Below are 23382 nucleotides of genomic sequence, written 5' to 3'. Positions count from 1 at the left end.
TTGTTCTCTTCCATTTCAGCTGTTTAGGGTTCACCACAGCAAATCGTCAGCCTCCATATAACCCTATAGGAACTAACCCTAGGAAACTACAAAAACATTCACCATCCCTCTTTTGTACATGCCCAAACAATCTCTGATTTTGTCTCTAAAATATCTAACATGTGCTCTCTTATGAACACATTTCTGATCCTGTCCATCCTTGTCACTCCCAAAAGGAACTCAACATTTTAGTCTCTGCTACCTCCAGTTTTGCCTCCTGTCTTTTCCTCAGTGTCTCAGTCTCCAAACTACGCAACAGCATTGATTTCACTACTGTCTCTTACACCTTTTCCTTTCATTCTTGCTGATACTCTTATCACACGTCACTCTTGAAACTTTTCTCAAACCCGTTACCACCTGCTTCTACACGTCTCTTCACCTGTTTTTCACACTGTCCATTGTTGTGGATTTCATTTTCTGTTTTATGACAATGCACTGCTTAAAAATACTGCTCCAGTGGGCCATATCATTTTAGTACAACCCCTACTGTGACAATTACCATGCATGCTCATATTAGCACAAAAAAGTCGTGAATTTCTTAGGAAGAGTATAATTTTAAAAATAGCTCAAGACAAATTTGTACATCTATAAGAAAAACCGACAGAGATTAATAATGGCATCAGTATTCACCTTGCTGTCTCTCATGTACCAAATTCCCTTCAGGATGCAATAAGTAATTTAACGTAAGCGAGAAAAAAAACTGTTCACGAATTCAATAGAAACTGGCCCACCTTTGTGTTTCTTTTATGATAGAAGTCATTGTTGTCTTTCTTTCTTTCTTTCTTTCTTTCTGCAAATGAAAAGTTAACAAGCGTCAGAGCGGTTCTAACATCCTCACACTGTTGTCATTCCTTCTTCCTGTTGTCACAAGACGGCTCACGTGACCGTAAAAGCTGCGCGTGATAATGCGCAGTGAAGTGTAGAGGAACTCTCTACAGCAACCGGCAGGGGACATAACAGCCTGGAACGCTCAAATTGCTCTAACGTAGAAACTCGGAAAATGATTCATTTTAAAGCGCAGCAGTAATTATGGAAAGCGTGTTGGCCAAACCCTGACACCATGGAACAGGTGCACAGGACAGCTCAGGAATACGTTTGACCACATACAGATCCAGAATAATGTCCAAACTGAACTATAAACGTATGACATTACATATGAAATGTGGATGCAACTGGATATAATATAAAAATATTTGACTGAGAATAAATGTTCTTTTCACAATTTAAGAGATTTTGTATTTCAAAATTCACAAGGTAAGAAATTACATTGAAATCTGAATATAATCCATGTACATTATAATAGTAAAAAATAAAGATTAAGTCACAACAATTTCTATTGTTATAACAATTATTTTTTTGCATTTGCTTGCCCTCAATTTTAAGAAAAGAAAGAAACCACTTTTTCATTCATGAATAAACACTTTTGGAAGCAGCAATCCTGCTTGAAGAGATATATTGTCTTTGCTGGCTACAGATCTAATTTTGAAAAGGACCCAAAAATTCTTAAGATTTAACTAGGGTGAGAAAGTGAGGCCACATCATTATGTGGCTTTCTGTGAAGCTTAGCTTGACACACTATTAAACAGTGGAGTGCATGGAAACATGCACTACCACTTTATAATACGTTTCCCACAAAGGCAGAAGATTTGAAGGATGGTTTTCCATTAATGTTCAGTGTATTCAGTAAATCTGCTAAAGATGATTCAGTCCAGTAAAAGCGCAAATATATTTGGTTTGAAAATAGAAAATATTTACTAAAATAATAAGGTCAGACTAGTCATCTGCACCATATTTGCAACCTAGAGGCTATATTTAATATCCTTTGCTTCATGTTCATTGTGACACATAGAGATTAATGTTGAGACAGTTGACATGGTTGTTTATTATTAAACCTTTTGAATGATTAATCCTACCATTGCCAAGTCTTTTTAATGCATGGTTCTGTATGTGTTTCCAGCTTTTCACCCAGGTCCATTACTACATTCAGAGATTTTAAAGATTTTTGTCATCCCATATGTTACAACAAAATAAACTTTAACGTATTTGTTAAAAACAGTGTAGTCTTTCATCAGATAAATAATAGCTAGATAATAATAGATAAATACATAATGAAAATGTGAGATAATGAACCGCATTTAGCTCAACTGGTTCAGTAGCCACTTATAAATAGAAGTTACAGCTCTTTGATGCAGCCGATCGAGGCTAAAATCCTGGTTTGGGGCTCTTTGTTGCATATCACTCCCTGCTCTCTAGGCTACTAGAGCCTAAAAATGTAAGATATTACAAATGAAATAATCAAAACACACAAACTCAGTTTTGACAGTTTATTGTTGAAAAAGAAAAAAAAAGTCATGCGTAGATGAAAACTAAGAGAAATATTTAATAAGACATGAAAAATCTCTTTAAAATATTTTCCATACAAAGAAAAAAAAAAGTCATTTCAGCATCTTATATATTTGTCACACAGCATACAGTATCTGTAATGTCATATAATCATAATATTAGGTAATTTAGTATTTAACACTGTAGCAGACATGTTCCAATTTAGGAACTAAAATGGTTTAATTAATTCATTTTCTCCTTCGAATGATATCCCAGGTCTGGAATAACCAAACCAGTAAGGCTGTCCCACCATGTCACTACCTTCCAAGCTTTGTCTTTTAAGTAAACAATAGTCTAAATGAAGTCATTTCACTTATAAGCCGCCACAAATCTGTGATGGAGGAGCTGAATGTTACGAGCCAGCCTCCAGGGAGGCAGAAGGAATGTACCACTGATAAATAAATATTTAATTTCTCCTTCGATAAGAAAACACCAATAAACATTCTTTTAACAGGAAAACAAGAGATATAACACCAAAGCAAGGAGTGTCAGATCACACAGTACCTTCAAGATGCAGAGTTTTGATAAAAGTTAGTAATGTGAGGTTTTGGTAAACAGATTGCATCACGGTAAACACTGAAGACATCTGCAGCTCCACAATCTCGCTGCCACTATTTGAAGGAAGGTAAATTTGGCACTTTTATGCTGATGTCACCAATGTTGATGTTTCTGGGCATTTCCGGGAGGTTCATGTTCTTTACAGCTGATACGGCACGAGCAGGCGCTCCTGCAATACCGGCCTGTACATACACACAAACACAGACACACGCACAAAACACACACAAAGAAGGGTTGATAAGATACAAGCCAGTGAAGCTAAAAACATGCTGTACACCAGAAGACACGAAACACTGAACACGCATACACACACGCACGCACACGCACACACACACAATGCTAAACAGAGAACTGGACGAAAAACAGTCAACTGCTGACAAAATGCAAAAGCACTGAGACAGACAACGTGTGCAAATGTACATTCAGATGCTTTTATAGCTTCATATGCACATGCATTATTTGTTTCTACAATGATGAACATCACAACCAGAGCCAATTGAAGGTCAACTGTGAGGACACACTGTACTAGACTATTCATTCTCTAATTCTCATGTACTGAACAGTACTGGACACTTATCAGATGGACAAAAGGCAGCATTGCTTGAGAAGTGAACCCACCGGACTCTTGAGGACCGATAAGGGTAAAAATGCAAGCAGAGAATTGGGTAAAGCAGAAAAATGGATTTAGATATGCGGACGGGAATGATGCTTGGGTAGATAGGTAGGTATAGAATGTGTGCATCAAAGCTTAGCCATAATAATACGGATCATACTGTACCTCTAAGTGGGTCCAATTGCTTCTGGAGAGCCTACACATGACAATAGCTACCATTTTCTGTCTAAATACAAATTTATGGACAGAGGAATATGAATATTGTGCCATGTACACATCTGTTGTGTTAATTACTGATGATATGAGGAGGTTGTAAGCCTATTGGTGCTAAACTAAAATGAGAGACCTACTCTAGGGGACAGAGGAGGTACTACACTCTAACACAGTGAGTCTCACTGTCCAACTGTACATGCAAAATTCAATTTGTATGAAAATTGTCAGGGTAGCCTTTCTGGAGCAATTTAACTATAGAAAATCAATCTCTTGTAGGTGTGAGCAGACATTTGAGAACCACTGTGGTTAGAGAGCCTCCAAATGAATCTTTAGCAGACAGACCCAAAAATGACCTAAAAGCTTCAAACACAGAGCTTACTGCATATCTTAGAAACACACTGAAATGAACCAGAGTGATACAAAGTATGTCTGGCATGTAGATGAATTCCCTTTTTCACAAGGTTATTTCAATGCACCATTTGTCTGAAGGGGACTCCTTCCTCTGCCAGGAATGAAGGAGACTGGTGTTAGATGGGAGGGCAACCGTGTCGTTAAACTAGAAGAATGCTGATGCAGCACATGGCCTCAGTATTCAGGAGTCAGACTTGAGTTTTTTTCCCTCCTTTTCAGCAGGTTGCCTAGATACCTGCTGTGTGAGGCCATTATAGTAGATTTTTAAACCTAATGCTGCATGATTAAATGCAGACATTGTGACACCAGCTGTGAAAAAACACAACAGGGGTTTGATTTTCTCCACTGAGGAGGTCAAAGACTTAAAAAGAAATAAAAGAAAATAAAAACAAGCTCAAGCCGTGCAGAGTTTCTGATCTGTGAGGGATGTCATAGCTACAGAATGGTGTCACTTTGCAGTTTTTATTGCTGGTTTAAGGCAAGATGTGACATTCAGAGAATTTCAGCATTAAACACTTGCCTTTTCAATGCAACTTGCCACTGTGTCTACATTAAATATTTTTCCAATCAAACTGAAAAAATGCATGTTTTTTAAAGAAAACATAAACATGGCTGACCAGTCAGGAGACTCAACAATGTTCTAAATTATTTTGCATTTTGAATTTCAGTTGATTAAACATTTGGGTTTTTAGTTTTTCTGTGGAAGATTTAGCTTGTGTTGTTTCTCCTGTTAAATCAGATCACTGATAGCAATATCAGATGGGTTTGATTATTAGTTTTCCAGGTGAACTTAATTTAAGGGAAACTACTTAAGGAGGATGCTCCACATTAAGCAAGTCCCAGGTTCCATACAGTCTGGGGGAAAAGAGGGACCTTTCAGCAAATGATAAGTGTGAAATACTGCAATGCCTTGTGAAAGGAATGAAAACATTTCACACTGGAATAAAGGCAGATCAAGGAACGTCTTGGTCAGTCAAATGCACGGTATTAAGAGATCAGCTGTTAAAAACCTACTGATGAGTAGTCAGCAGGCATTTGAAGCTGCTGGTGTCTACGAAATCCCAAAAACGTCTCCATGCAGGATACTGCGGAGGCTGCAGTTGTGCATAAAGCTGCACTTCGGCCACTCCTAACCAATGCTTACAATGAGAAACGTTTGTAGTAGGCTCAAAAATACATGAAGACTAACTATAAAACTGCTTTGTTCACTAATGAATGTTGTGCTACACTGGATGGTCCAGATGGATGAAGCAAGGTGGTGAAGGAGTCTTATTTATGTTAAAATAATGGGGAGTGAGATGGTGAACCCATATAGGGTTTCAAAATGACCTCTGCAAAATTGTTGCTATCTGACCATTTCCTGCCATGGTGTAACAGGAAGAACCATGTGGAGCACCCTTTAAAGGAAGATCTATGAGGATATACCTGCAAACAGCAACTTTGCATGTATCCTCAAATGAAATCCGGTTGGAAACTATCTATTGACTTCCAAGTCCAATGGATGACAGCGTTGTTGTCATCATCTAACATGTAACTTTATCTGTCAAGATGTTTTTACAGGTGTACAATTTTCAGTTCTTTACAACCTATTTAATTTGTTGAAGCTGTTATGTAGAATAATCTGGAACACTGTCTTTTGAGTTGACTTGCAAAAAATAGTTGTTTTCATCATTGGTAGTTTAGCTCAATAAAAGTCGGATTATTCTATAACCATGTCATTTTTGTAGTCATTTGCATTAAATACTTAGGAGAAATAAAAATGCATATGCATAATAATTTGGAACACGGTGAGGAGCTTAATAGTGGAAACGAGAACTTTTTGATGCCAAAAACTAACCTTCCTGCAGATGCAAGTAACAGCATACGTTTGATAATGGATTGACTCATTTAGGTTGTTTAGATCAGTCATTTAAGCCCATTTTTACTTTTAAGATTTTACATATTAATTATCCAATCCTCACCAGGTCTTAAACTCATGCAAATACAACCTCAGATAAAGAACATATGACACATTGCACCATGTTACCATCTGGAGTCTTCTTTTCAATTTCGCTTCAGTTAATTGAGGTTTGCATGCGTTTGTTCATCAGATTATTACTTAAAACATCAAAGCTAACTAATTTTTGAAAAGGAAAATACAAGACTTTTCATTAAAATGTGTTTATTGTGAACTTTTTAGAAGCTGGTTGATGTTTTTTCCCTGTTTTATATAGAGCAGTAATTCCCAAATGTCTGTTGGTTTGTTACACTTATATAAATCCTATAATGGACATTAAAACTTTAAGACAGTTTTAAAAGTAAAAAGAAAAAAAAAAGAAACAAAACTAGATGCACCTTGACAATGTATATTGTGTATAATTCCCAGTTATTTTGTCCATCCCCTACAGCGTCACCAGGGTAAATGCACTGTGCTTAAGAGAAATTGTAATATTTTTGGGTCTGCCATGAAAGATTCCTACTGCATGTTAGTGACGTCAGTCTACAATTACATGGAGGACCATGTGGAGAGACTCGATGGGGAAGTCAACTTCAGTTAAGGTTACAGTATTTGGTTGTAAATTTAGCAGTACCTGTGTCTACCTGTCCTGCCTGGTAGACTGAAAGATAAACGTCTGTAAAGAGAGAGAAGAATGGAAAGAACTGGACAGGGTCAGGAAAAAGAGGAATGAGGAATGTTAAAGCAGATTAAAGTAATTACAGTTTTTCTCCACAGAAAGTGACAGGACCCATCATACACCACATCTGGGAACTCCAAAGTGATATTAACATTATCGACACTAAATTACAGGATTCAGTTTAATAAAATAAGACTAATGCAACTTAGTCTTTGCCTGTCTGGAGGAAAGGCAGCTCCTTCCATGTTCGCCAGATGCTGTCCTATAAATGAACAGTGTCAGTTTTGATTAGCATCATTGTGAAAAACAAACTGTGGTCTATGATCGGTCCAAGAGTGAAGAGACAGAGCAGCTCCGATGACAGAACAGTAAAAGATTCTGCTTACAACATGTCAATCAAACATGGATCGTCTGTCTAGTTAAAGCAGAGAATGCAGCTCAGATTATTGCTAAAATATACTTTAAGACTTAAGAATTCAGTCATTGCAAAACCTGTCAATGCAACCCAGCACTTTATCATTAGGCTTAGACAATACAATGAATTTGTGACTGTCAGCTTTTCTAATCCCCCCCCCCCCCAAAAAAAACAAATCTTAAAGTTATGAATGTAATTTGCTGTGATTTGTAAAACAAAGCCAAATCATTAGTACAGTTAAGCTTGAGGACAATTAAATGCTAAAAAAAATCCATACCGAGCAGCACTAAATGGATTTGTTGAAATTGTCTCTGGCTGTCTGTCTGATTAAAACTTTCTAATAAGTGAATGAATGTTTATCTGCAGGCAGAAGCTCTATGGAAAACAAAGCAATGCACTTGCTTAGAGAAAATGTCTTGGCAAGGACACTGGCTTGGAGACGTTTAGAAAGCAACTAATCAAATATCAACAGTAACCAAAAATGTATATTCTCCTTAAATAATGAGAATGTGTGTGTCAAATTTAAAGAATATGGGAGATTTAATGGTGACAGATTCTAGCGGTGCTTTGGACAATGGGACGGTTAAGTGATGGATACCATTCTTTATTTAGTAAAAGCGTGTCTACAATAGAGAACATGTCAAGTCTTAACCAGCGTCGAGAGCAGCGCAGCAGTGAGAGAAGAGGCCGAAAAAGATCACAAACACTAAAGAGTAGGTAGGGAGCATCCACAAAGTCACTGGAGAGTAGCATGCAGGGTGCAGCATACACACATGCCTGCATACGGTACACAATACTTCAGAGAGGTTGGAGGTAGAATCGAGTCATACATACACTGCAGTGGCAGGGACACACTTACCTCAGACTTCTCCATCTTGTTCTGGGCGTCCACCTGTGTGATGATTTCGTTCATGTTGGTCTCCAGGACCATCCCACCCATCACCATCTCTGCTAGAATGTTGTGGACCTGAGAAAAATTAGATTTGTGATGAATTATAATAAAACAATTGTTTTGTTTTGTTTTTTTTGGCTGCTGGTCAACATCTGTGTCAAACACACTTCTTACACATTAATCACAATAACAGCTGGAATAAAAAAAGATAAAATAACCAACTTAACTGAAGTTAAAAGAAGTACAACTAAGTTATAAATTAGACAGACCTACATACATCAATTAGGCCTGTACACTGTGTATGTGATACAAATCTCTCCATTTACCCAAGCTCAAAACAAGAGTCAGTAGCAGAATAAGTTGTTTGATATTGGCAAAGATTCAGAGTTTTTCATATGCACAACCCACATAATCAACTCTGCTGCTCATCCTACAGTTGCATTTTCCTTACAAATGGTGCACTATTTAAAAAGGGACATAAACAGGCTTTCAATGGTTTTAGATTTATTGCTGAGAAACACTGTTGCAACAGTTAAATTATCCACCAAATGCTAATTTCTGAGTGTCCCCTGCTCCATGGTGACACATAACTTCAGTAATTAACTCATCAAATGAACATCAATACAACAGGTTAGTTGCAATCTGCATCAATATCGTTTTTAAAAAATATATTATTTATTTAATATCACACAGGAGACACAGTCCTGTAAGTCACAGATCAATCCAATTTATCACAACATATAATAATAATAATAACAACAACATAATGTAAAATTGGCTGCAGAACTAAACTAAATGAAAAAAAATATATTATAATAAATAATGAAATAATCCCAGGAAAAAATTTCAATGGGTATAATGAAAAATGTGGTCCAACAGACCAAAATTAGGATGGTGGAAAGTTTTGAGGCTGCCAGGAATATCCAGGCTTTTTTCCTTATAGTAACAGGGATGCTGCCATGCTGGTATGGAAACAGTTTAGAGGTCTGTTTGGTTTAAACTTTTGGTGCATTTTCCACACTATTTTATCAAATCACAGCTCAATGTAACATTTCTAAAGTCTAAAAAACAGATTAATGAAGCTATTTAGTTCAGAAATGTGTCCTAGTGTTATGCTGGGCATTAGCCTGGGAGGGTTAATTCTACCCTAACGATGATTCTTCTTCTGAACTGTCTTTTCTTAAAGACACCAAAATGAGACAGAGTTGTATGATGACTGTCTCGTGGTTTGTTTGATACAAGCTCAAACACAGAAGACGAGACTGCCTCTTTAAATAAACAAATAAATAATTTTTTAATCAATTAATTTAACAGTTAATTAACCAATTACCTGATCCCCTCAGCTCTAAATGTGTACTGTATTTAAGAAGATGTTTGTAACAACAACAATGTTCCTTCAGTTATGCAACATGTTTGAATACATTACAGGTCATCAGATAAGCTATAATATCAGGCAACAATGACGTACAAGTGAAATTATATGCATGTCATAAAGATCATGGACATTTCTAGGTTCAAACAAGCAGTATAATTGAGACGTTACATCACTGACTGATAAAATAAAGAAAAATAATCCTACCTTGTCTACATGGAAAATTAAGTCAAGCTCACAGACATTCTCAAAACATTTGTCCAGCGTTTCCACAAATACCTGTAAAAAAAAAACAAAAAAACATTAATCCCAAAAGAAATCACATATTTTACTCAAATCAAACAGAAAATGATACGCTCAGGTTTTTACCTGGATCAAGTCTAAAATGCCTAGTTCGCTCTCTGAAGAGTCGACACAAAACACAAAGTACAGCGTGGCGTAGTGTCTGTAGATCAGCTTGTAGTCCGATCCTCCAATCAACCTGAAAGCCAGGAGACACAAAACTTTACAGCTGCACGGTCCCACATGGACCATCAACCCATCAAATATTTTCTACTGTACTTTTCCACAGGTTAATCTCAGGTTTTATCAATCTCCTGGACACAAAGAAGGTAAAGTTTATCACAGGTGCTCTACCCTGAGCCATGACCCGATATGAGCAGCATGAAGTAAACACGTTATGACACGGATGAACCAGAAGCTGAGAAAAAGGGTGTTTGCAGTTATAAAGGAAAAGATAGGACACAAGATACTCTAACATGAGGAGATATGACAAGCGGTGCTTATGAAGTCTGCTGATGAGGTCGATAAGAAATCAGTGGCCTTGTTTCTGTTACCACAGGAAATGACACATCCTGTGAATAAAATGACACTTGAACATCTTTTTACCTTGAAAGTCAATTATTATTGAAATATTAGTTTTTTTTTTACAGCTTCATACTGATCATATTTGTCTTTTAGCTTTGTTTTTATTAAATATAATGAGTACGTGAGTTAAATGGTAAATAAAAAGAGCAAGAGAAAGAGGTGTAGATCCAGAAGGGAAAACAATGCTCAGCTCCCATTCATGAATGATAGATGGCTGCTGCTATCAATTTCCATGCATAAAGCCCTCAGAGCTTCCGTTATTGAGTAAAAACCATTCATGTAATGTTCCAACACAGCAAATGATTTACAGGAATATACATCTTGCTTTTTTAACCTGCACACAAACTCTAATTTACTATCAATCCTAACCCAGTATAAGCAGCTCGGCACTTACATTCCTCCTTCTAAGAAATTGCAGACATTTTCATCTCTTTTTGACACCAAATGGAAGGTTTCCCTGATGATCTGTTGCTCTGTGTCTTCATTCTGCAGGAACAATGAGAAGACAACAGCTCTTAGGAAACATGTTATTGTAAACAATGTGTTATTTACGGACCAAACTGCTTCCAGCAAGCTATTTCATTACTGCCAACCAGAGAACCTGTCATGAATAAGCATACTGATACAGTGAATACACTGGTTTTCTACAGCCAAAGGCCACAAAGCTGAACCATAAACAAGTTTCTGTTCAAAACCTTTAATATCTTAAAGCATGTTTGAACTTAGACTTCTGTATTTGATTATTCTTTGGCCTAAATCATGTTTTATGTGATGTAAATTCTAATGAAAATGCATGTTTAATATCCTGGAGAAAGCGTCTGAAAGCATTTTATCTGGTACTTTAATGTAACCCCAAAACTGAGCCAGCATCACCAAAGGAGGATAATGTCTTCTCTGGGTCCACAACAGGTCAGTGAGCACAAGGAGAAAAAGGTGACCAGTATGCAGCTGGCTAGAAGGCTAAACTTGTCATGTGACACAGCATGAGACAAGGAGCATTAACAGTACTCATGGCTTAGTGATACGAACAAGCACAGCAGTGAGGCTGAAGAACGGCAGGAAGATGTTTCTTGCATTCAGGGCTCTAACGAACTCTGGGTCAAACACTCTGGGTCCTCAGTTAGATTCAGCACAAGTTTCATGCTGTATTCCAAAGTGTCTATTAAAAGGCAAAAACTCCCCAAGAACTAGCAGATATATTTTCACACAGTGTAATGTAATTGCAAGCAGACATAGAGAGGTTAAATCATGTTTATACCTTCTGCTTTGTAGATTTTATATCATTACAACTGTTTTTTTTATTTATTTTAATCCACCATTCATGCACTTCCCTTTACTTATATGTGCATACAGGTAAAATGACAATTTCACTACTTTTTAAATGCAATACAGTGTATAAGAAACTGATTATTTAATGTTTATATACTGCGAATATATACCAAATAAGTGTTGCTAAATCTATAAAGATACTTGACTTTCCCATGGACTTGCACAGTCTTTTTTTTTAAAATAATAAACCACTGATAATCTTCAGGTAATAAGATAATAATCTTAGTCTACGCAGCACCACAAGCACAGAGGATCAGTACATCAGCTAATGGTGCAAACACATTATAATATGGATGCACAACCAACAACTGGTTGCTTGACAACCAGCTGAGGTTAACTGATGGGATACTCAGCTTTGCTCAGCAGCCCATTTAAAAGCGAATCAGCTCCAGTATAGTGCTGGTCGTCACATTTGACTGGTTTTGGGTGACAGAATTTAAGCCAGTTTGAACGAACTGAATGTGTGTGGTGATCTGAGTTTAGGCAGTTCAGTAAATATCAGCTATGAACGGCCTTTCTGTCATACCAGAGTCAAATTAGTCATCATTTGCATAATTTGGGCCTTTATGGGGCCAAATCATTAAGTCTACCTGGGCAAATAGTAATGTATATATTTTATCAGATTTCCAAGTACAAATATTTCACTCTCTTCTCACCGATATTCACCAGGATGCTTTGGCTTTATGCTTGAGCCGGAAGACCGACTCTACCGAACCAGCAACCCCTCCTCAGCTCTGCCACTCCACACACACACATACAACACTCGTTTAAAAAAAACATCTGGTAACATTTTTTTTTGTTATTATCATCTGTGCAGCCTCCAGATCAAACAAAACTCCTGCAGTTACAATAAACTAAACAAGGCATCCACAGCTCACAGTTCTTTATGAGGGAAATGATATCCTGCCAGCCAGTAAGCTGACACCTCGGCTTCTAATATAACAGACGGTGACTACCTATCCCTTCCATGTAATCCAATTCTTTACTATACATCTTCCAGAGAAGCAAACAAACAGATGCTGGTCTCAAAAGAAGATTATGTAATTAAAATGAATATAGTCTTCATTATAAATAAGTATGGTGAAATGTATCCAAAGTTATCCATTTTAATCAATATCAGGAATAAGTGTCACAATTTTCCAACTCTAGTTTTGTCTGATTAATACCTTGTTATACTCCATATACAGCAGATGTGCAAACACTCATGTTGTTCTTATATTACTACCTGCTCGGCTTGGAGGCTGAGTTTGGCACATATGTCAACAGGTTTTCTTTTCTCTCCGAGTTGTTCAGCTCTTGCACAGTTGCTCTCCACATAATGTAGTAGCAGTTACAGTAATCAGCAGGAGGAAAGAGCACAGAGCCATTTTTTCATATTTTGTACAAGCAATTTTAAACTCGTCAGCTTTGGGAAGTTTTGTTGGGCTTTTTAGATCTACAGTACCGGTAAACTATTAGGCTTAAATGTTGTTAGTAATGATTTAAAAAAGAAAAAAAATTTAAAAGAAGCTAAATCAGTAAATTATCTCATCTGACATGATGCAACATAATAATAAACAGCAATTACTGTTAATAAAATAGTTAATCAGCATATCTACTCTCATTTCAGCCCAGAATTGAATCAGATGTGTGTTTGGGACACTGTCTGTGCACATTGTTATCATAATACCAACATTAATCAAGGATAGCCAGCATGAGATACAAATCCAATTATGAGAACCATCCAGGGCAGCTTGTCCAGCAAATAATATTACATAAGCTGTCATTTATTATCTGCAGGATCTCAGAAAGTACACTACACTAGTCTCAGATACTGGCAATAAGCTACAGGCACCAGTTGTGTTAAAAAATTGGTAGTGAGCACGAGATAATCACAAGGGCGTCATTAAAGTCATGTGACAAACATTGAACTCGCTTCACTATATTCATCACCACAACAGGCTTGCCTGAATAAAAACGGAGCAATCCTCTTCACACCGGTTCAACCGGAATGTGATAGCCTCGCTCTGGATTGCACACGTTTAATTATTCATATCATTAGTCTTATCAGGATCAAGGATCCGTGTATAACAGCAGCCACATCACTAAAATAAATACGCTCCCATTCAAACAGTCTGCCACGGTGTTACATTAGTGTTTACAGACCACTCCCACCATCTGAACAAGTGAACTCAAAGTATTTTCATTTTTAATCTTCTTTTCCCCCCGCATCTTAGACAATCAGTCATTTCTATTCTGGGTCAAATTTGGGAAATAAATAACAGCAATGAAACTGCATTGTTTTGTTTTTTACTCACATAATGCTCGTAGAATTTAGAAAGCCTTGGTTTCCCGTGATTGTTGAATATTAAAATGGCTTTTATCATGATTGTAGCTGAACGGAGGGAGGCGGGGAGCAGAGAGGGGTCAGTCTATGGAAGACCGGAGTCTGTCCGCCCTGGTTCACCCGCACCTGACTGAGATTCAGAGCTAAATCCCGTCTCGATTCGTGGTTAGGACGGGGTGGCCTCGAGCTACACGCTGCTACTTCTCCATCGTCCCTTTACGGAAATATTCCACGTCAAAAGACCAGTCATCTTTTCCCCTCCTCCTGCTACGGCAACCGTGATGGCTCAAACCTCTGCCACCAATGGGGAACAATTAAAACGACTTTTATCTGTTTTAACTGTAATGTTCAGTTTGTCCACACGAGGGCGCAACAGGACATAAAATCTGTTTAGCTCATGATGGAAATATACTGTATATATCTGAGTTTTTACATTTTAACCACATTTTCCTGATGCTAAATAACTGTAGCTAATTCTGAACCTTAAATCTAAATTTAGACAAAGCAATTTAAGGTTAATTGTAAATTTTACACTTAAATGTTTAGTTATCTTACTTGATGTGAATGTTGATAAAAGTGCTTTTTTCCTTTTAAATTTTCATCTGTGTCTAGTTTAGTTTGTTTCTTACTATAAGAAGTAATCAATTAATATTTTAACATTAACTAAACGTTAAAGAGTAAATAACTTAACATCTCCTCACACCATCAATTCCACCAAAAACATCCAGAAAATCCAGGTATTCTGAATCTTTTGGTGCCGTTTCTTCATTGTACCTTTTAAATATGCCCATTACATGCAAAGTTTACTGCTTATAATGTTGGTTATGTTAGAGTCACAATTAGGGCTTATCAACTGATTATAAATAAAAGCTTTTCAAATACTCCAGACTTTTGTTGTGCATGCATGCACACCACTTACAAACTTGATAATGCAACCCTTTTTCTGAAAAAGCATCTTGGATGTTGCTTCATCCAGACATGCTTGTTTCCAGCACAAAGTTTTAAAGCCAGCATCCATGATGCTGGGAGGGTGCATGCAGATGACACCAGTACTAATGCACATCTGTAAGGGTTAATCCTGCAATATGTACAGGCTTTGTGGCTTCCATCCGCAATACCAAAACATATTGTGTTCATATTACAACAACATGCCTCTGTGACCCTCTCATGCACTAACAAAGAATTATCACATCAGTTACACTATATAGCCCAACATTACATTAACTGGGCAGACATTTTTACTCTGAGTGACTTACAGAAGAAAGCAAAGATAAGAAGTTAAAGTCAAACTGTGTTTCAGTGTTCCAACTTTTTTTTAAAAATGGGATTGCATTATTCAATTCTAACAAAAAACTAAATGTAATTAGCACATGTTAGCTTGCCTGCAGCTGCACAGATATATATAAAAAAGTTCATTTTTTTCTTAGATGCTTTCTTAATATAGTAAAGGTTTTTTTTCTTCAGACGAGGGTTAAGGTATTTTACCTTGACATGTTTCAACTGGCAACTGCCGTCTTCCTTATAGGGATAACAGCTGAAAAATAACACGACGCAGCTGTCATTTAATGCTCCTGAGGAAAACTGCAATTGCCAGTTGGAACATGTCAAGGGAAAACTACAAATATCTTCTACCTAAACCTTTGTTTGAAAGAAGAAGCCGTTAATATACCCAGATAACAAATCAGCATTACATAATCCATTATACAAAGATATACACGTATGTTTAAAAAAGAAAAAAACTTTAAATGTCTTTTTCCATTGAGCCTATAAAACTCATTAACCTCAGTTTATAATTCCATAGGGATGGACCATGCTAGGTGTAGTAGATTTAAGTTTCAGCCACAGGGTGGAGCCCAAGAACATCTGGTACTGATGATGTGGCAGCTGAGCTAAAAGTTAAACTGGGCTCAGCCACTCATTCAAGGAAAGTTCCTTTTCATGCTGCCAGTAAACATGATAGCCTGAGTTCTCCTCAGCCGGAGAGGATTTCCCATTGACATAAAGACACATGATGACTGAATATCCCAGCTCAGCTGTGGTAATCAAACAATATTTCACAATTTGCTTCTGGTAAATGGTCCAAAGTAACCCATTCAGTGTCTTTTTAACTTATTAAATATGTAATCAAAAATTTCACGGAGAAGGGACTCATGTTTAAAGTTGTATTGATATGACACCTTTTATTTCTAGGCAGCCTGGAGCAGGGCAACAGAAAACAAACTTTTGTACATTTTGTACGTTTTGTCTTAATCACACATGGCCTGTAACAAAAACCTCACATTCACAGGGAGTGTTGTTTTCTCTGAGAGAGAGCCAGAGGACTGTGAGTGACTGACATGTTTATATCTAAGGAGGAATGCATTGCGTGTTTCAGAATGATTTATAGTGAAACTGGAAGTCGGATTTGACATAAAAAGCATAAGCAGCTGAAAACACAAATACACAGGTTAGCAGCAACACACACCTTTGAGAGAGGTATGCTCACCTGCTGCACACTAATGTGTTTGATAGACTTAATGCATTTTATGAAGCACCTCAAGTAGATAAAGTGCACAGATTTTATTTAATCTAAACTGCAACATATTCAAAGTGCTGTAAGAAGACTTTTGCTGTTTATACATTTCATTTTCATTCTAATAGCATGCCATTGGCTACATTGCAGTTACACTTTCCATAACTTCACACTCACAAAACTCAACTTTAAAAAAAAAAAAAAAAAAAAAAAAAAAGATGTTCAAAACAAATTTTCACCCGTAAAAATAAATACCAGCAAAACATTTCCATTCTACTTTTTTTTTTCCTCCCATGCTTCTGTACCTCCCCACTTGTTTATGAGATTCTCATCTGCACACACCTTGGAGAGTGAAACAGAGGGTGTAACATTCATTGTTAGAGGAATGTTTGTGGATGTGGGGTGGGGTGTGGGGGTGGGGGGGTTGCGGGGGTGGATTTGGGATGGGGATTAGCCCATGTTGTTAATGTGTGACATTAAGATGCATTTATTATCAAACCAGGAAACTTGGATGTAAAGAATATGGTCTTCTTTAAGACAGATGCAGGGAACAAGAAGCTATTTATTTCTGTAATATTTCATTATGCGCTGCCACTTTATTTAAATTAGACTCAGTTGTGGGCGTTCACCTTTTTTCATAATGGTACAGTCCATCTTCTCTCTGTGTCCCTGTCTATAAATGTAGCCATCACAGCAGCAAAGTTGGTCAAACAATTTCTAAGCTTCGAACGGAAGGAAAGACTTACAGTTCTCCTCCTCATCCTCCACAGCAGCAGCAGCACTGAGATGGCAAACACCGAGGTGATTAAGCCCGAAACTCTGGATGAGCTCATTCAAGCACTCCATAAGATTTTCGAGAGTGACAACATCAATGTTGAAGAGGTTCAAGACTTGATGGAGTCGTATGAGAGCAAACCTCAGGAATGGGCAAAGTTTGCTAAGTTTGACCCATACAGGTAAAACCTTTATTCCGATATTATCCATTTATTATGCTTTATTCTTTGTTGGTTTGATAACTCAAATTGCACATTGCTATTTTGTCTAGTTTTTTTTCTGCTGTTTTTATTTTTTTTTAATTCTACGAGCATCTCTTGACACAAAATTAAAACTTATTTATAAAGTTTAACCATTACTTACTATAAATCTCTACCTCATAAGAAACACTACAATGAAAACTTCTCCATTCTCCATCACTCTTCTTTGAATGGGGAAAATGCATCACTTATCTGGTGCAGTTTATCAAATTATAAAGCGATCAGGAATAGTTTAATCCATGTTACAATAAGATCTTGTTTGTGTACAATCTGGCCGCTCCAGCGCGTCCTGCAGCGGTGTTTTGATTATCGTTGACTCATTGGAGGGTGGGTGAGTGTGACGCCCAATCAACAGCGAGGACGGGGACACACAAACTGACTGCAGCGGAGATCAATGGCTGGCGGAGCTGCGGCTGCTTTCAAACTACTTTGAAGTCGGCAGAGGAAAAACTGTGCAGACAAGCACAATTAAAGATCAACCACGAACGAGTTTTTGGGCAGAGGGATGTAAAGAAGAAAAATGAGAAACTTTAAAAGTGTCAATGACTGCTTAATAATCTGTCCGCGCGTCAATGGGCTTTAGTTCAAGTGACGCACTAATATTTTCGAGCACGTTTGTCCAGTTAAAACCAAATTTTTTATTTTACGCTAAAAACTCAAAATGCTTTAATATTGATGTTCCAAAAAGCCTCATAAATAAGTTGGACAAAGTTTGAAATAGTATGGGTTTGTTTAATGTCACGCTTTTCCAAATAACTTTTCCGATAAAGGTTCCACAAACTGTAATATTACCGCTCCAACGTTTAAAGCCTATTAATCTGCCCTGAGTCTATGCTTTGTGGATCATATGTTTACATGCCAAGTCAGCAAGTTCACCTGTTTTTCAGGTACACAAGGAACCTGGTTGACACTGGCAATGGGAAGTTCAACCTTATTGTTCTATGTTGGGGTGAAGGACATGGCAGGTAATTTAAAAAGTGTTAATCATCTGATTAATTTAGCAAAGTACAATCAAATCAATTTGCTCCTTATTCAGTTTTATAACTACAACATCAAAGCTAGTGGTAACATATTCTCATGCTGTATTCTTTTGTGTACTTTAACACTTTGCAGTAGCATCCATGACCACACAGACTCCCACTGCTTCATGAAGCTGCTGCAGGGACAGCTGAAAGAGACTCTGTTTGAGTGGCCTAAAGACAAAGCACAGGGAGAAATGGTCACAAGGTCGCAAAGAATTCTCCAGGAAAACAAGGTCGCTTACATCAATGGTAAGAAGTCCAACTGTAGTTATAGTTTATCTAACTAAAGATTGTAAAATAGTATGATACTCACAATGTTATTCAGTTGAGATGAGAGCTATGGAACAAACATGAGATATATTGATGTAAAATGTCTGTGAAACTTAGACATGTTTGGCATCAGTTAGGACTGTGGGCAAAACTGCTAAATCCTTGAGCACCCCAGTTTCCAGCCTTTCCAGTTATGTCGTGCCAAATTGACCCAACAGGAATTCACAGCCAGTTGTGACTGTACAATGAACGGTATTTAGGTCTCTTCTCCAAAATGGCTGTTGATCAAACATATCACTGGTGTGATGTTTGGTCTCAGCTGCTGGTTACGGAGTTGCCAGTAACAGCTTGTGTGCATCAGTTCAAACTCTTCGACCAACACAGATTTTAAAGATGTTTTTTTTTGTTTGTGTTTGTGTGCATATTTTAGACTCCATTGGCCTGCATCGTGTGGAGAATGTCAGCCACACAGAGGGTGCCGTGAGTTTGCACCTGTACAGCCCTCCATTTGACACCTGCCAGACCTTTGACCAGAGGACAGGCCACAGGAACAGGGTCAGCATGACCTTCTGGAGCAAATATGGAGAAAGGACACCATTTGTAAGAGACTTTTTATTACTTAAATTCTTCTAAACCTTTGATGCACCAGTCAAAAGTTTTGACACACCTACACACCTAAGAGTGGATTGTCCGATGTTTTGGCTATTTTATTCTAAGACAACAAACTTAAAGTAATTTTAGAAAAAAAACACACTTCTGAAGTCCTAACTTCATACCCAGGTATAAAAATGCATATGGGTGTAATCTATATGTTGTTTGTGCAGCTAATCATGAGTACACGCTGTTTACTGTGCTCACATTACTGGCTATTACCAAACACTTCCACAGACAGGGACACTGCAAACAGTTAATGAATTAAGACTTTGCCACCTCTTCAAAATGCTCTCTGAGCAAGAGCTGGGAGGATTTTATAGTTTCCTGCTTCCCCCAGGCAGCTGGGCATGTAAGCAGTTACGACACCTTCCCTTGAAGAACTTTTCTACATCTTATGTAATGATAAAACTGCTGGTGTAGCAGAGAAGAGGGGGCAATACTCCAGTTTAATTTTTTTAAAATAAAAATCTAACCTTAAACTTGTAATATGAGATCCTGCATATGAACAAACTAAAAAAAAGGTTGATATATTAGAATCACACATAAAAGGGTAAAATAAAAACATGCCTTGGTCAGGATGTCTGCTTGTTTTGGCCATCCTGCCAATAACGACAATCTTATCAGAAATCCATAAGTTGGATAAGCATACCTTGACCATAGACTTTTTAGTCCACTATATTGCAACACCAAAAGAGGGAGATAAGATAAGTACATGAGTGTAAGCACACAATGAACTTAACCCGATATACGCTCCAAGTTCTGAACAGCTGCTATGGTCTGAGTTGGATTTTGGATCAGATAGAGACTCAAGTTAAATGTGGAACTTGACTTTAACAATCCTGTTTAAATGTCAGACTTTGCTTAAAAGGATGTGATTTTATGACTAATGATTCTAAATTCACTCTTCCTCTGTTTGTCATCCTTCTCCCAGGAAACGACAGTTTCAAAAGAGAATAACTAAAAATCAACAGAGGCTCCAGATGATGAAGACATATACATTATAAATGGCAATGCTTGGAAATGAATCAAAGGAAAACTGCTGGGGAAGCTAATTTTGGGCTTACTATGACTAAGCAACCCACTTTAAAATCATAAATGCGCTGGTTCAAAAGGACAACCCACTAATTAGAAAGGCTTTATCGCTGCTTACTGTGAGCTTGGCAAATACTGATGAGCACAGGATGAATGCATGAATAGGCTTGGACACGGATTGAATCTGCCTTTTGTTTGCTGGGCCTGAAGAGACCTTTTTTCCAATAACAACATTCCGGTTCATCCACAACCTGTGTAACCGTACTTTTCTAAGGTTATGGCCTATAGACAAAGAATAGAGCTTTAGCTTTTTAAAAAGAGGAGATATTGCTGTTATTAAAGTTCTCTTATATTTTCAGAAAAGGAAAGCAGTTCTGCAATCAGTAGTTTTGTTGTCAACTGATTTTTTCTTTTTCTTTTCTGTATTTACTGTAAATTTTTACCGTCTGAAATTGTCTTGATGCCTGTTTGGAAATGGTCAAAGAAATGTGATGATATTTATAAAGTGTAACTACAAAAGTTTGTTCTGTTTGCATTGTGAGTAAGAAATGCAAAGTTTTAGAGTTGTATTATTTTTGAAAGTTCAGCGATGGTAATTTATTAGCAGGGTTACCTGCTCACAGAAGCCTTTCTTTTTTAAAATTGGCAAGCTCCTGAGTGTGTGCATACAAAGAGAGGATTAGAGGTAATATTTTGTCTTCTAGAAAACGGTTTGTAAAGATAAAATTTTTTCACTCAGGATTTTGGCATCTGTTGATTGTAGTGACATAGTCTATAAGATCTTACACCTTTGTCAATTATATACACAACTTCTGTAATGCAGAAATAAATCTTGCAATAATTGTAGACCATTAAACACCTTTACCTTTTCACAAAATGTCCCTCTATGTTGTCTTTATTATGCATGTTTAATATAGTTTTTAACATGGATGAACAATGCACAATGTTCAGTGGAAAAATGCAAAAACCTGTGTCGAACATAAAAATGACAAAAGACATCTTCACTTTAAACAACATATTGATACATACTAAGTGTAATATGTTGGCTACAAACTCAATAATGGTTCATAGGTTGACACATAAAAAAAGCAGTAATACAAAATTTTATGTACAGCTAAGCTGCGTCTGGCACTGGCCTAGCGGGCAAACTCATGTTCCAGCCTGCACTTTAATCTGTTATTTGGTTTTGAGGGAACTATTGATTAGTCATTACCTTGAGCAATAAATAGATTACATTAACAGTACACTGATAACAGGATAAATGATAGACATCAGCATCTGTAGACGGTCAACATCTCTTTGGCAGACTAACAAGAGTTTTATTAGTGCCATAGTTTGAATGAATTAGTGACTGAATTAGAGATATAAGATGCAATCAAAGAGAGCGTACGTGCAAAGATCAATTTGTCTGTACAGCTGAGTTATCATGCTGACACTTTACAATGTCTTCTATGTTAGATGTGTTTATGCATTTAGAGGATTTTAGTTTTTTGTCAATGAGCAAGAAAGTTATGTCACAGAATGGCAATCTTTTCCTTTACAATGCATTTTAAAAAGTGATTTTGTATATAGATTAAGAAGGGGGAAGAGTGGATCATCTTAAATGGCTTCTAAATGTACCTATATTATTAACATTTTCTTTAAGAAATTTCATGTGTTGGAATGAAAGTGGACACTTTAAACACACACATACAAATGCATGGTAACTACAAAGTAAATTTGTGGTTTTGCTGTCTTATTCACCTCCCGTCTCAGTGACAATTATACTATATATCAGACTCAACTCAAGTGAAAATCAACAGTTTAGTGAAACCACACTTTGTTATCAGCTCCCTTTGCTGAAAGCAAAGTGTAATATAGAGGTAAGTTTGTCAAAATCTCTTCAGTTTCTCTGCACCAGGCCAACACTCAGACAGCAAACAGAGTTATGCAATAATGAAGTGATAGTCTTTGTTGCACCAGCAAGAGGCCATAATCACTGTGAGCCAGACCAACTGGAATTTCATACACCTCACTTACCTTCTTTAGACAATACACTGTAATTTTATGTTAATTTAACAACCACAGTGTAGTATTTTTTAGAAGATAGACCAACCTGTAAAACGACTGTATAGAGTCTGATGATGCTTGGTGTTGATACATTAATAACAATGTTAAATACAAAAACATTTGGCTTGCACTGATTTGTTTTTTAAGGTTTTGGACATATTTAAATGTCATTTAATCCACTAGAAAACAGTTATATGTAAACATATGAATTAATCTGTTAATCCTCTGAGGCATGGAGGCCAGCACCTGGTGACTGGGCCCATTGCCCATGGGGCAATGACAGTGAGACCTAAAGGGGTGTGATTGGGAAGAACGACCCCCCTGATCTGACTCTGAGTGTTGTTTTGTTATTGGACTTCTGTGCTCTTCATGGAATGTCCATAATGAACACCATGTTCGGGCATCCATAAGTATCCACTTGTGCACTTGGCACCAGGACACTCTAAGCCACAGGTCGATGATGAATGAATGAATGAATGAATGAATGAATGAAACTTTATTGTCAGGTGCAACAAATTTTTTTTCCAGTACAAACCTGTCCAAGAGTAGACAACAACAGCTAAACATAAACAGGATCAGGCAGACTGAGGCAGCAGCCGCCGAGCAGCGTGCCTTTTTCACAAATGGAAAAAGATAACATGAGGGAGAGTAACAGGATGAGGCTAGAAGGGCCCAATGTTGAGATACAACAAAACACACCTCAGTACATAGAAAGCACATAATACAGACATTCAAAACATGGAGGGATCTCCCATCATAGTCAAGTGTGGACGCAGC

The 23382-nt window shown here is 37.2% G+C and overlaps 3 protein-coding genes across 5 annotated transcripts in view; 1 reads left to right on the top strand and 2 right to left on the bottom strand.

Annotated features, from left to right (window-relative positions):
* commd10 (COMM domain containing 10) overlaps positions 1 to 916 on the bottom strand; it is a 70378-nt gene extending 69462 nt beyond the window's left edge. Inside the window, exon 1 of the mRNA XM_042000335.1 lies at positions 771 to 916. Coding sequence (XP_041856269.1) covers positions 771 to 799 — 29 coding nt within the window. The 5' untranslated portion in view covers positions 800 to 916. The remainder of the gene's footprint in view (positions 1 to 770) is intronic.
* A 1481-nt stretch (positions 917 to 2397) lies between these two features.
* Positions 2398 to 14309, bottom strand: ap3s1 (adaptor related protein complex 3 subunit sigma 1). Of its 3 annotated transcripts, XM_042000214.1 has the most exons (8): positions 14004 to 14309; positions 10772 to 10863; positions 9880 to 9991; positions 9718 to 9789; positions 8106 to 8213; positions 6787 to 6828; positions 3598 to 3603; positions 3076 to 3161 (listed from the first exon to the last, which is right to left on the bottom strand). In XM_042000214.1, exons 1-6 carry the CDS (start codon positions 14070 to 14072, stop codon positions 6793 to 6795), a joined length of 489 nt encoding a protein of 162 aa, XP_041856148.1. In that variant the 5' UTR covers positions 14073 to 14309; the 3' UTR covers positions 3076 to 3161; positions 3598 to 3603; positions 6787 to 6792. The 3 variants fall into 3 exon arrangements, with proteins under 3 accessions (XP_041856147.1, XP_041856148.1, XP_041856149.1); XM_042000215.1 differs by lacking the exon at positions 3598 to 3603 and having other exon boundaries at positions 3077 to 3161; XM_042000213.1 differs by lacking the exons at positions 3598 to 3603; positions 6787 to 6828 and having other exon boundaries at positions 2398 to 3161; positions 14004 to 14306.
* Positions 14310 to 17247: 2938 nt separating this feature from the next.
* On the top strand, positions 17248 to 21433 carry cdo1 (cysteine dioxygenase, type I). Its single transcript, XM_041999295.1, has 5 exons — positions 17248 to 17500; positions 18466 to 18543; positions 18692 to 18849; positions 19301 to 19470; positions 20456 to 21433. The coding sequence occupies exons 1-5, from the start codon at positions 17331 to 17333 to the stop codon at positions 20483 to 20485; spliced, it is 606 nt and encodes a 201-aa protein (XP_041855229.1). The 5' UTR covers positions 17248 to 17330; the 3' UTR covers positions 20486 to 21433.
* The last annotated feature ends 1949 nt before the right edge of the window (positions 21434 to 23382 follow it).

The sequence above is a fragment of the Melanotaenia boesemani genome, chromosome 11, assembly GCF_017639745.1.
Source record: "Melanotaenia boesemani isolate fMelBoe1 chromosome 11, fMelBoe1.pri, whole genome shotgun sequence".
NCBI lineage: Eukaryota > Metazoa > Chordata > Actinopteri > Atheriniformes > Melanotaeniidae > Melanotaenia > Melanotaenia boesemani.
This window is presented reverse-complemented; position numbering and strand designations above follow the sequence as displayed.

Coding starts and splice junctions, on each gene's coding strand:
- ap3s1 (XM_042000213.1), bottom strand. CDS start 14,072: ATGATAAAAGCCATTTTAATATTCAACAATCACGGGAAACCAAGGCTT. Junction 9,790..9,879: donor GCATTTTAGACTTGATCCAG/GTAAAAACCTGA, acceptor TTTTTTTTACAG/GTATTTGTGGAAACGCTGGA. Junction 3,162..8,105: donor ACAAGATGGAGAAGTCTGAG/GTAAGTGTGTCC, acceptor GTGTATGTACAG/GCCGGTATTGCAGGAGCGCC.
- cdo1 (XM_041999295.1), top strand. CDS start 17,331: ATGGCAAACACCGAGGTGATTAAGCCCGAAACTCTGGATGAGCTCATT. Junction 18,544..18,691: donor TGGGGTGAAGGACATGGCAG/GTAATTTAAAAA, acceptor AACACTTTGCAG/TAGCATCCATGACCACACAG. Junction 19,471..20,455: donor ATGGAGAAAGGACACCATTT/GTAAGAGACTTT, acceptor TCCTTCTCCCAG/GAAACGACAGTTTCAAAAGA.